At 41.1% G+C, this 12,362-nt stretch overlaps 2 protein-coding genes across 2 annotated transcripts in view; both read right to left on the reverse strand.

Moving 5' to 3' along the window:
- The window catches only part of LOC109953023 (tripartite motif-containing protein 16-like), a 1,727-nt gene extending 1,539 nt beyond the window's left edge, over positions 1–188 (reverse strand). Inside the window, exon 1 of the mRNA XM_020588368.1 lies at positions 168–188. Within this exon, the coding sequence (XP_020444024.1) occupies positions 168–188 (21 nt within the window). The remainder of the gene's footprint in view (positions 1–167) is intronic.
- A 606-nt stretch (positions 189–794) lies between these two features.
- Positions 795–12,362, reverse strand: part of LOC109953024 (serine/threonine-protein kinase DCLK2-like) — a gene marked incomplete at its 5' end in the record, with an annotated part of 12,166 nt that continues 598 nt past the window's right edge. The window contains 13 exons of the mRNA XM_020588369.1: positions 795–5,877; positions 6,041–6,121; positions 6,429–6,525; positions 6,705–6,782; positions 6,879–7,012; positions 7,464–7,610; positions 7,736–7,855; positions 7,973–8,030; positions 8,732–8,837; positions 9,382–9,454; positions 9,579–9,667; positions 10,162–10,293; positions 10,978–11,104. Coding sequence (XP_020444025.1) covers positions 5,764–5,877; positions 6,041–6,121; positions 6,429–6,525; positions 6,705–6,782; positions 6,879–7,012; positions 7,464–7,610; positions 7,736–7,855; positions 7,973–8,030; positions 8,732–8,837; positions 9,382–9,454; positions 9,579–9,667; positions 10,162–10,293; positions 10,978–11,104 — 1,356 coding nt within the window. The remainder of the gene's footprint in view (positions 5,878–6,040; positions 6,122–6,428; positions 6,526–6,704; positions 6,783–6,878; positions 7,013–7,463; positions 7,611–7,735; positions 7,856–7,972; positions 8,031–8,731; positions 8,838–9,381; positions 9,455–9,578; positions 9,668–10,161; positions 10,294–10,977; positions 11,105–12,362) is intronic.

A 12,362-nucleotide genomic window follows, 5' to 3' on the forward strand; every position in this document is an offset into this window, starting at 1 on the left:
GGCGTGAACATCGTCCTGCATTGAGGGCAGCTGTGGATGTCTTTCCGGTCTTCCTCATCCCAGTGGGTTTTAATACAGCTCATGCAGTAGTTGTGTCCACAGGAAATAGTCACCGGATCCTTCAGGAGATCCAGACAGATTGAACAGCTGATTTTCACCCTGTCTACCTGGTTTCTTTGCTGCGCCATTTCACCTCTCACAGCAGAGAGTGTCATTCACTTTCCTCACAGCAGATAAAGCTGTCAAACAGGTACGCTGACATTCTTGTCTTCTACATTTACACACTGATCTGCATTAAAGTGGCTTGTTCCTCTTGCACTTCACAGCTTGTTGGTTACACCCATCTCTGACTTGTAGCTCTATGAAAGGGGATGAGCCAGGAAATGAACTGTGCCATCAGAGGGAGGCCTCCTTGTTTGAGAAGAGGGAGGGGTTCTAGGGGTACTTTAGTAGCACGTTGAGCTGCAGCTTACAGATTTAAAGTGTTCATTTTTGGTTGATGTATTGACCTCTTAGCATGATTTGATACACGCCTGTAAATATGTCAAAGTATTCGTGTGAGTGGCTGAGATTGTTCATTGTTAGTGTTTTCAGCTAGTAATAGCCTTGTAGCGGTGAAATGATACAACAATTCACAATACGATATTCCCTTGATAAAAGATTCACAATACGATTTTTTTTCACAATGTAAAAAAAAAATTTGAGAAAAAAAATATGAAAAACTGTTCCTTACTAGATAATAAAACATTTTCTTTTGTATAATGTACATAAAAGATAATGCAGCAATCAGTAGTGGATGTTTTATGAAATAAAATAGCATCGCAACAGCTGGATCAGTGTTATAGTATACTGTAGTTGATTTCCCTGAAATGTGCTGATGGAAAAGTAGAACATCTTGCAAAATGGATGCCTCTAATAAAGGACCATTGCATCCAAATGGTGTTGGAGAAAATACCCTTAGTTCCTTCACATAGGACAAGCTGTAAATATCGTCTCTTTCCCATCAATGTTTGCTGTTTGTTCACTATTACTGGTAGTTCTAAATAAGATGTAATTTATGAGCAGGAGGTACAGTTTATCAACGTCACAGGAAGTCAACAGCACCAACATCACAGCAGGTTAACGTGATGCCACTGCATTTGTTTTATTTTCACAGATGAATGCATCTTTTCTTGGTACAAATCAGGGGTTTTGTTTTCTCCAAACGCCCACGCCCTGATTCCAACAAACATACATGTTTTATAACAACACACATCACATTACAGATCATTGTTAGCATTACAGCATGTCTACAACATGTTCTCACTTCTCCTTATACTTCAACACAGGACCAGTTTTCCTAAAGGCATCTTGCAATGAAACACAGACATCCAACCGCTTAACTTTAATTTAGGGCTTAAAACGCTCACAGTGTTTTTGATTAGCTGATGAACTGCAAAGAAATAAAACCGTTTTTTTTTTCTTCTGGTTTTTAGCTACCAGGTTCAACATTGCAGGGTTCATTCTTGGCATTCCAGAAACCAAATCATCTTTAAAATGAAATAATTTAAGAACCTTATGTCCTAAACAATTCAATACAAATCCTCAAGCTATTCATACGTTACAGTTTAGCTGATTGAATTCACTGCAAATCAACTCGGATTCCTTTTAGGAAAACCAGCCCAGTTTGGTTCAAAATTGTCATTCGTTCACGGCACGTAAAAAAGAAAGAAAGAAAAAGAAACGGTTCCTGTTTAAAATGATGTGAAGTGACCACACACACTCAGACACACACTGCTTTTGATAAAAACACAAAGGGTCTCATAGCTGCAGCTGCCCCGGGTCGAACCACGCTGAACTCCACTCAGCTACTTTGAGTTGCAACAGTTGAACCACACTGACTCTCAGTAAATACTTATTTAACTTGATCAACCTGTGAGTTAAAGCTGCGTTCAAGTCCCAGACAAAGAATAGTATGTTTTATGTGAAAACACCAAGACTTTATTTTTCCGGTCTTGTCTTTTGTTCATTCACTGACAACATGGATGATAACAAGAGCTTCTTTTTACTGGGACGTGAATGCAGCACAACACAGTGAAAGACTGCAACAGCAGTGTGCGAAAAGGAAAGCAAATGGCAGTTACATGTTACTAAAATCAGTTAAAGTTAGTCAACTGATATGTTTACAAGCTGCATTCAAGGAAAACCAAGGCTTGACTTGACTCTTCTGGTGTTACAATGCATTTTTTAATTGGTAAACCTTGCATGCAACAAAAATAAGAGGTTTATTGCTACTGCAGCTAAAAGATATGGTACTTTAACATTACTGGGGATAGTATCATCACATCAACACAAAAGTCAGCTGAACCGAAAAGATTTCAGCTGCTTGTTGACCCAGGTGTGGCTGCACTGCTAACAATATCAGCTGAAGGCTCCTTATGGTTTAAAGCAAAGGGACAAGAATTAAGACGACTGGGTTCGTAGCAGGCATCGAAGGTCAGAGGCTTAGACACTGATTACAAGAGTTTGACTGCTGCTCAAGTTCTTCTCCAGGTACTTCGGTAGTAATAGCGTTAGCTTGTTGGCAACAAATTAAATACTTTATTAGTGTTAGCAATGAGAATGCCATAAGTTTTTAATAATGAATAGTGTCAGTACAGAGAGTTCAAGATGATTCATTATCTGCTCTAAAGCCGCAAGCATGGTACAAGATAAAAATACTGATTTTGACCATGAACACATTTGATTCTTGCAACTGAAATCTGAACGAGCAGGTACTCGTAGTAAATTTGAAAGCTGAATCATCTCGAACACTGCAGCAGCTTCAACAGCGCATCATGTCAAACTCTTAATCAGTGGAAAGTCAAGGTCGTGTTAAGGTTGTGGTAAGGTCGGAACACTGCATTAGCTCAATACATTTATCCAGATGATGACTGACACTTCAAGTTTTTAAAAAGCTGACCCCCTTTTCTTAATGCAGACAAAAAACACACACCATACTTAAGTTAAAACCTTACACTGGTGAAATTACTCACTTATTTACACACACACCTTTCCTTCATCCTCAGTGATTTTTATAACTAGAGAAATTGACAGACAACATTATGGATGGAGTGATATGATTGGTGGACCAACCACTATGTCACAGACACATGACCACGTAAAGAAAGAGATCCATCACTGTCCAGTCTTTTGTTGAAGCATCTGCTACCAAATCTATCAGGACCTCGACTTTAAGGTAAGAACACTTCCATTACAGTTTGTCAGCACCATTCTGAAACCTTGCTTCTCATGTTTTTCTTTTGAACAAGTTGCTAGCTACTGAAAATATATTTTAAATGACAAAATGTACCCATGTCAATGTGTGAAATCTTTATTCAAGATATGAAGTCTCTTTGGGAAAAACAAGGTTTCTGCCAGAGCGCTGACACACTGTCTGTAATGGGGTGGTTTATTTTTACTGTAGTATTTCCCCCCCCCCAAACTACTACTGTTTCTCTACTTCACAACCACAACTGACTCACACAGACAAACAGAGCTAATATTTACAGTATTTACAGGCTGTTTTATCTTCCAAACTGCAGGTGGTAGGAGAGGCAGGGAGCTTCGGGGCTTGGACTGGAACATGTCATTTAGCTCAGTTATACTTAAGGTTGAAAAGTTGTCTGAGTTATTTGTGAAATTGTGACGTTTGGAAGTCACTCAGTTAATCTGAGATGCAGTCAAAGCTGGGGAGTAGATGAAGGACAGTGTGTTTATGCAGTAAGGCTTATTGTTTTCAGTTTTTATTTTTTGAAATTAAATCTTTATTTAGAATATTTTAAAAAGGTTAAGCTAAGAATAAGGTTTCAAAAATCCATGCTACCAAAGTCCAAGCGGAAATTAGGTTTTAAACTGTTTCAATGTACAGGAGCATGAAAAGGTACAAGGTATTCAACAGTTTGGAACATACTTATTCCCCTTTTTTCTGAGTTTAATAAAATTAAATTCTAGGAGGTGATTAGCCTAGCTAACCACTGTTATGACAGTGTTTCCACAAAGCTCAGTTTTGCCTGTACACGCCAGCGATTTCAGATTTATGTACTCCAGAGGGAAAAACACTTTTTAGTTTGGATGAACAGCCAAGCTAAGAGAAAGGTGTATTTACAGATTTACCCAGCTTAATGTAGACCTAGTCTTAGACATGCTGGAAGGAGTATTATTGTTCTAGGGACTGAGCCAGGCTATCTGTTTCATTGTCTTTAGTCTTTAGGCCCAGAAAACAGTAACTTTTTCATCTGGACTAGAACTTACTGTAAATGGGTCTACTCCTTTTCTGAGACCTGGATATAGTTTGCTTTAAATTGGTTAAAACTGAAAACAGTGAGCCTTTTGTAGAGTCAATAAAAATAGTAGAACCTATGGAGGAAAGAGCGGGGATTTCAGAGGAAGTGGATTTTATCAGCAGCGTAAACAGGCACAGTACTGAGATATCTCCTTGGAATGGTGGGCGCCAAGTAGAAGAAATGCTAAACATCCTTCAGGCCAGCGGAAGGAAAGCTGGAGGGTAAAGGCAGGAGAAATGGGACGTTTCCCAGAATAAATGGAAGACATCTTAGTCGCCAAGTGGCAAGGACTACAGAGAAAATAATCCCTAAGCCAGTGAAAATGTTTGTAGTGAATCAGTATTTATACCCCTATGAAAGTGGTTTAAGGCCTTTTCACAGCCTTAGTTAAGTGTCATTCAGATCAGACTTAAGAGCTACTTCCACAAAATGGTCCAGTTCCATGAAGTGCTAGGTGATCAAACAGGGACATGTCCTTCATGGTGTTCCAGTGCAGATATGGTAAATGTCATTCAAGCAGCAGTGAGGTGACTTCAGTAGTGTCTAGCCAAAAAGAGAATGTAAACACTTTCTAGAACAGCAGCAGAGACTGGTCTTCTTAAAGTCTTCAGTAGATTAAATACCACGCGGTCTAGACCAGACCAGGTGAGGACTGTTTCCAGGGGTTACCATGGATATAACATTGGAGAACTTTGTGTTCCAGTGGATCAAACGAGACATGTTTGGATTCCAGTAAATGAGGGAAGGGGTAGAACCCGTACAGTTCTTGACCATGGGTGAGGGAACATGTTTTGCTTCTACTTAATAAAGGGGAGCACATTCCAGACCAGAGATGTGGGAACCTATTTGCTTTCCACTTAATAAAACCTGATGTTCTCTTGACCAGACTTTAGGGAGCTGGTTAAGCCTTCCATCTGATTAAGACCACATTCAATCTTCTGTGGTTTTCAGTTAATGAAAGCAGACAAATTCTAGACCAGAACTGAGGGAACTTGGTTGATTTCCAGTAGATAAAACAGGTTTAGTTCTAAGCCAGGGTTGTTGCTTGGTTAAAGATCAAGAAGGATGTGGTCTACACCAATGATGACGAACCTTGTTTGGTTTTCCGGTGGTCCTAGACCAGATTGCGATTTCCAGTGGATGAAATAGGTTCCTGACTAGATCAAAGTAAACTTGATCTGAGGGAACTTGTTCAGTTTTCAGTAAATGAATGGTGATGTGCTTTAGATTAGAAGTGAGGGAACTGGTCTGGTGTCCAGTAGAAGAAACAGGGAATTTTTCTAAACCACAGGTTGGTAAAATTTTAGCATGCCACATGAACTTGTTTGGTTTCCAGTTGAAAAAAGGGGACATCTGGGGTTCATGTTCTAGACTGGAGGAGAGGACGCTGTTTGGGTGTCCAGTAGATCAAAAACAGTAGTGTTATGTTTGGTTCGCAGTCGATAAAGGGGGGTGTGTTTTAGACCAGAGGTGAGGGATCTTGTATGGTTTCCAGTACTGGTGATTCTTGTTCTGGTTCCACTGTCTGGTCTTCAGTGCTGCTCACAGTGTTGCAGTCTATGGGAGCCTCGTCCTAACAAACACAGGAATCAATAACACGATTTAGTTTGAAAGTGAGTCCTCGGATCACCTTCATGCAGTTGTGTGGTAATAAAGAGGTGAGCTATAAAACTCCTTTATAATCCGTCTGTGTTTAGTATTTGTATTTATATGGATTTGTGTGCATGCGCTCTTACAGTCACCCAGGGGTGCGACAGGACCTCCTCGGCGGTGAAACGAGCATCCACATTCACCTGCAGCATCTGACTAATCAGCATCTGAGGAACAGGTAATGTGACTGTTAACAGCATGAAGTAAACTGTGAAATGTTTGTGTAAACATAGAAAATTCTGGTACTTAATATTGTGTGATTTGACCCTTTTATATAGTAAAATAAGTGTAGTTTCAGTTGCATTTGGACGGGATTTATGTCTCTGAGGCAGGTGGGGTCATTTTAAAATCACCTGCACCAGTCAGCAACTTTTATGTAATTTTCACCCAACAGCACTGTTTGCTTCATTAGACTTAAACTGTCGGTAGTTTGTTTTCTAGCTGACTGGAAGCCTTGATGTCAGACACTGGTACCTTGGCTGGGAGGCTGATGGTGTCCCAGTCTGGAGATGGAAACTCCAGCTTCCCTCTGAGGATCTGATCGAACAGCTCCTCCTGGACATTATTCTCACTGAAAAGGAGGAAGCTATTACTGACAACGTGATATCGATAGCCATTAGAATAAAAACAAAATATCTAATATAATAAAGGCACTGAATGATTGAACAAATGAAAGTTCACGCTTTCTCATGAAAATGAATGGGAAACTTTTGGTTGGTTGCATCGGTTGGAAACGTTGCATTCACTTACCTTCTAAATGGAGGAAATCCACACAGCAGGATGTAGGTGATGACTCCCGCTGCCCAGATATCCACCTTTAGACCATAGCTGCACACACGACAGTTTAAATCAAGTGTCACTGTACTTCTTTTTCAACCAACTAAAAATCCAGAATCACTTTTGAATTTCAGTTTTGTCTCTCACCCGGTCTCGGCAATGATCTCCGGGGCCACGTACGTCGGCGTGCCACAGACGGTGTACAGCGGTCCCTCCACCACCGTCGCCAAACCAAAGTCACCCAGCTTCAGAGACTTAGTGCCATCCGGGTACTCGCATACCTGCAACACAGAGAGACCAGTACTTCAGGTCCTTCAAAAATACACACAAATACTCACAGGTACTGCTTGACAGAGACATCTGGTGCAGAATGGATGATAGTAATATTTTATAAAGAAATAAGATGAACATGCTATATCGCCTACATCAATACAAATATAATAAAATACAGTATGTAAAATAAGCACCATCTAAATCTGTGCTCGGTAGTTCATCGATGCTGCCTGCACCTACAGCGGTTTAAACTACAGTAACAGAGTAAATTTACACCAGTTGAAGTTTCTACAGGTAATCTTACATATTTGTAAAGTCCAGAATGAGACCGAGAGATTTTACTAGAAAATAAACTGGTTTGCTGCCTACAAACTGAAAATCTCAAGTTTACACTGCCACCATGTAACATGTACTTTGTTTTTGCACTGTAGTCTGTATACACTGTGTACTTGTGTGTACCAGTAGGTTCTCCGGTTTGATGTCTCGGTGGACGATGTTCATCCGGTGCAGGTATTTGATGGCTCCGGCCAGGTTGAACACCATGGCGCTGGCATCACGCTCGCTGTACTTTGTGGAGGAGGTGATGGCATCGAACAGGTCACCGCCCTGATGGAGGGAGAGGCATGAAAATAGTAACTTTCCACGTTTTTAGTGTTTCTAAAGTTTCTTAGCTGCAGTGGCCAGAAGACGAGGAGGAGGAGGAGGAGGAGGAGGAGGTGAAGATGAAGCACCTTAACGAGCTCCATGACCAGAAACAGCTGAGTGGGTGTTTCATCCACCTCGATTAACTGGATGATGCTCGGATGTCGAACCCTCCGCAGCACGGCCACCTCGTTCTCTATCAGATGCTCCTGTCCACACACACGTCCGAGTCAGTGAGTTACACATAAGAACTGTTATTAAACTGCTGTCATTTGTTCTGCTTTTGTGCATTTTTGTTGCTGCCACATGTTGTAAAGCCATGTTACCTTCCCACTGCAGCGAGCTTTGTCAATGATCTTCAGGGCATACTCCTGCCCTGTCGACCTGTCAATCGAAACAGCAGTTGGACAGTAAAGACGGAAATCTAACATAATTCATAACTGTATGAAAGTAACTCAGGAGGCAACAAGTGATGATTAATCATTTAGTTTGTGCATCTACATCTGTGAAGTCTGGGTGATGTGTGCTGTAAATAAACTGAAGTTAAAGTGAACAAGAAGTCACTTTAAAGAACTCATCAAGTCCCCAGAGCCTGAGACAAAGTCTTCAGATTGGTTGTTTGGTCTGAACAACAGTCCAAAAATACAAAGTTTAGAATGATATAAAACGGAGAAAAGCAGCAAATCTTTACAAACGAGGAGCTGGAATGAACAAATGTTTTGGGTTGATAAATGTCTTAAAGCTTTATGTCACTGATCAGAGATTAATCTTCTGACTCAGCTGTAAAAAAATAATGCAAATCAAGTTGAATATTTAATTTTTGAAGGAACCGCCCTGATCTGATTTGCTATTTCACAATAAACATGTCCTAATAAACCCACGGAAGTGGAAGCCAATTTAGGTTTTTGTTATTGACATGAGTGGACAGACATCAGGGAGCGTGGTAAGACGTTTACATTGACAGTTAATCTTATGTTGCTTTTTTATTATTGTTGTTTAAGTTACTGTTTTATTGTCTTGATCCTTGAGTCCTCTTAGTACACTTCCACACCTGTGTTTTAGACTTAAACAGTATCTTTGTTCACCTCTCCACACACTCCTTCACCACGGCAAAGTTTCCATCTCCGATCACTTTCCCGACTTTGTACTTATCATTGATGATGGAGGAAGAAACTGATCGATTTCCGTTCACTGTGAAGAGAAGAAGATATTTTTAGTCTTTGCTAGAATGACTTGACTCAGAGTTGAACACATGACTTCTATGTAACAAATCTGCTTTCTTGAAAATGTCTGCTGTGAAAATTCACCGTCTCCGGCTTGAACCCAGAAACTCAAAGGTTTTCTGTCACTTTTCACACTTGGAGCCTCTGAGTCTTTTCTGCATCACAGGTCTTCAGTCTTTACTTGATGTGTTGACTTTCAAGCACTTGTGGGACGTCTGAGCATAAACTGGGACTAACCCTTAGTGCCAGATGTAAACTGTATTATATATCAAAGAACTTGCTGACATTTCAGGATCCTTTAATCCAGAGGTTTAAAATGTGAACAGCACTAAATCAGTTTTATTTCAGAGCTGTTTTGATCATAACCTTCAATGTTGTTTTAAAATATTTCTGACCAACTCAGTGAGAGTTAAATTTCAAAGTCATGTTTTTACCCTCAGGCACAACAGATTTTAGGCCCTGATACAAATGCACATGGACTTAAGACTGTCAAAATGTGGGCACGTCCACACCTTCAACGGTGTCGTCGTCCAGCTGCTCAGCCTCTCCATTTACATCTGTGGAGGAAGCTCGACGAGGAGACATCTGAAGAGATAGACAGGACAAGATGACGACAGAGTGGCTTCAACAAAGAAAACGTCTTCTTTAGTTGAGATCCAAATGTTACTGCAAACAAAACTTAATCAATGAAATAATCAATCAATCTGACCTTGAAACTGCGTCGTGTCCCAGGGCTGGTGGGGGAGGGGCTGGACCTGGACGATTTTCCAGCTGACTGTGATCCCAAGCCCTCATTGGCTAAATGCAAGAGAAAGGAGCCATCTGATTGGTCAAAGTAATCAGGTAATTCTACCAGCTTGGTGCAAAATTTGTCTGAGAATCTTAACATTTTTACGTTTCCGTCAGGATCACATCAATACAGATACAAGACAGATGTCGGCACTTCCGTGGATACTTTGCAAACAGGAAATACTAAAAGCATATTCTGCATACATTATTTATGCCAGTTTGAAAAAATGTAAACAAACAAGGCTAGATATGTAGTACACTGCCGAGTGTGCCAGCAGTCAGCCATGTTTCAGATGCCTACCTGGTGCACTGGTACGGTGTACCAGGTAGGCACTGGTACTGGTAATTGTCTAAAATGTAAATTAACATGAAACTAAGATTAATCTGATTATACTTGGTGGTGACAGAAAACATCCTGTGAGGGTCACAGGTTTAAAGCCCGAACAGCCAACGGCAGGTAGTTGTGTAAATGACAGGAATGTAAATCATCTTTGTTGTCACACCTGGGCCAGGTGACTTTGTTCTGGACAGGCCTTTGGGCGGAGTCTTGGAGGAGGAGAAGCCGGAGCTACTGGGAGTTTTAGGAGTTGTAGTTTTCTGAGGAGGAGCAGAGCGAGATGCTTTGGTCCTGCACTCTGGACAGAGAATGACACAGAGATATAAATACATTTATTTTCATCAGAAGATGCAGTTTGAGTTAGTGATGTCAAAGATAAGGTCTGTGCTACTGGGTATTTTTGTTTTTGTCCACAAATCCCATGAAAGTGTTAGCCTGTCTCTCAAGGTCCCCCCACCCCATCTGTGGTTATAAATCATAAAATAAACACCTCACACATATCTAATTTCATACTTTAAAAAGACGCAGGAATTTCATAAAACTGTCGGTACCTGTGGTTTTTAGCAAACTTGATCCAAAAAGAAATAATGAATTTGTACATTTATCACCTAAACCAACAGTGAATACATGTTTAGAGCCACAGAAACGAGTCAGTCTAAAAAAAAAGCCCAATTATTATAATTGATTCAAGCGTTGAAGGTAATTTTTAAGCAAAAATGCTCAAAAATACAATAGTTCCAAGTTTTCAGATGTGAGAATTTGCTGCTTTTCTTTCTCTTAATTAAAGCAAAACAAATATGTTTGGGTTTTAGATGGAGAAGAGAATCTCAACATAATCTCATGTGTTTTAGGAAATTTTTCTCTTTTCTTCATTTCTTCCAGCTTGGGTTGGATGTACATTTTGTGCCTTTTTGTTTTGACATTTTACAGATCAAGCGGTTAGTTGTTGCAGCCCTTAAAGTATTAAAATTATGTCTCTCACCGCTAACAAAGGCCTGTGTTTTGCTGCTGTGTGTGAGCACGAAGTCGTCCTGAGCGTAGCGAAACTTCTCTGGTCCACAGGCCAAGAACACATCGTCATCCCCGAAGAAGTCCTGCAGACAAGTGAGCTACACAGACACACACTGATTCATCAGACTTTTGGAAACAGTGCAGTAGCAGACGTGTCGGTGTGAGTGTGACGGAGCAGACGACAGCTGGGAGATGTGGGAGATGAACGGGTGCAGTGGCCTTGAGTTTAAGAGAAGTGAATTTCAAGGCTATGCAGCTGCTAGCAAGAGACTGGCTGCCACACGTGCACAAATGTCCTCCTCTGTCCCATCGACATCACTTTCCCCTGTTTTATTTTATACACAACAGATCCAGGGTCTCACAGTTTGTGTATATGTGTGCATCTGTGTGTGTGCGCAGTGAGGGGTTGTTACTGAACTGCTGGTTGCCACGGGAACCACACCACAGTGTCAATGGGTGCGTGATAAGGTTTGTGTGTTGCTGCACAGACTGAAAGGGTGTAGGATGAACACACACACTGGCCTTGTTTCATTCAGGCCGAGTAAAAACAGTGAAGCCATCTGAGACTGACAGAATAAAAGCCTTCAATATGATGCACTGCCTTCAAAATAAAAGCCTTAATTAAAAGAAAACGAATGTGTAACCTCACAGTGGGTGTGTTACAAATTACCCAGTCGGTGTGTGTGTAAATCCTCGGCAGAATCAAAGCCAAACGTGTGTAAGCAAGAGGACGACACTAGTGTGAAAGCTAAACAGTACATCGCTCATCTGGACTTGATTTAGTTTGCAGCAAGAGATTGCACAACAGGAACTGGTAATGTGTCGTACATGTCTGGCATAAGCCCCGTTTCCATAAAAGAAAGGTTCCCTGGGAACAGGAACCTTTTGTAGAACATAGTTTCTCTACCTGCGTTTCCACTGGAGGAACCGGGGTCTGTATAGTTCTACCCTCCAAAAAACTCCCGCATAGTTTATCTACCTGAGTTTCCACTGGAGGAACAGGGGTCTGTATAGTTCCAGGGTATAGTTCTACCCTCCAAAAAACTCCCTAGTCAGGGGATAGTACATTCTGAAGGTCCAAGAACCAGTGGGCCGAGGCCTGTGGCGCTGAATGTTGCTGACTGGTCAAATACTGCACCACATTATAAACGCAGCATTAATCCTTCACACCCTGCTGCCGACCACTTCACTTCTGATATGCTAATTAGTTTAATCTTCATGAGGCTTCAGCCCTGCTGTGAAATGACAATGCACTTGAGGGTTTTTTACCCCAGCAACGTTCTAGGGTCGAAATGTACCAGGAACTTCCGGTGGAAACAAACCTTCAGGAAGCAACCACGTGATGCAGTCTCCTTC

Source organism: Monopterus albus, unplaced genomic scaffold (assembly GCF_001952655.1).
Source record: "Monopterus albus unplaced genomic scaffold, M_albus_1.0 scaffold534.1, whole genome shotgun sequence".
Classification (NCBI taxonomy): domain Eukaryota; kingdom Metazoa; phylum Chordata; class Actinopteri; order Synbranchiformes; family Synbranchidae; genus Monopterus; species Monopterus albus.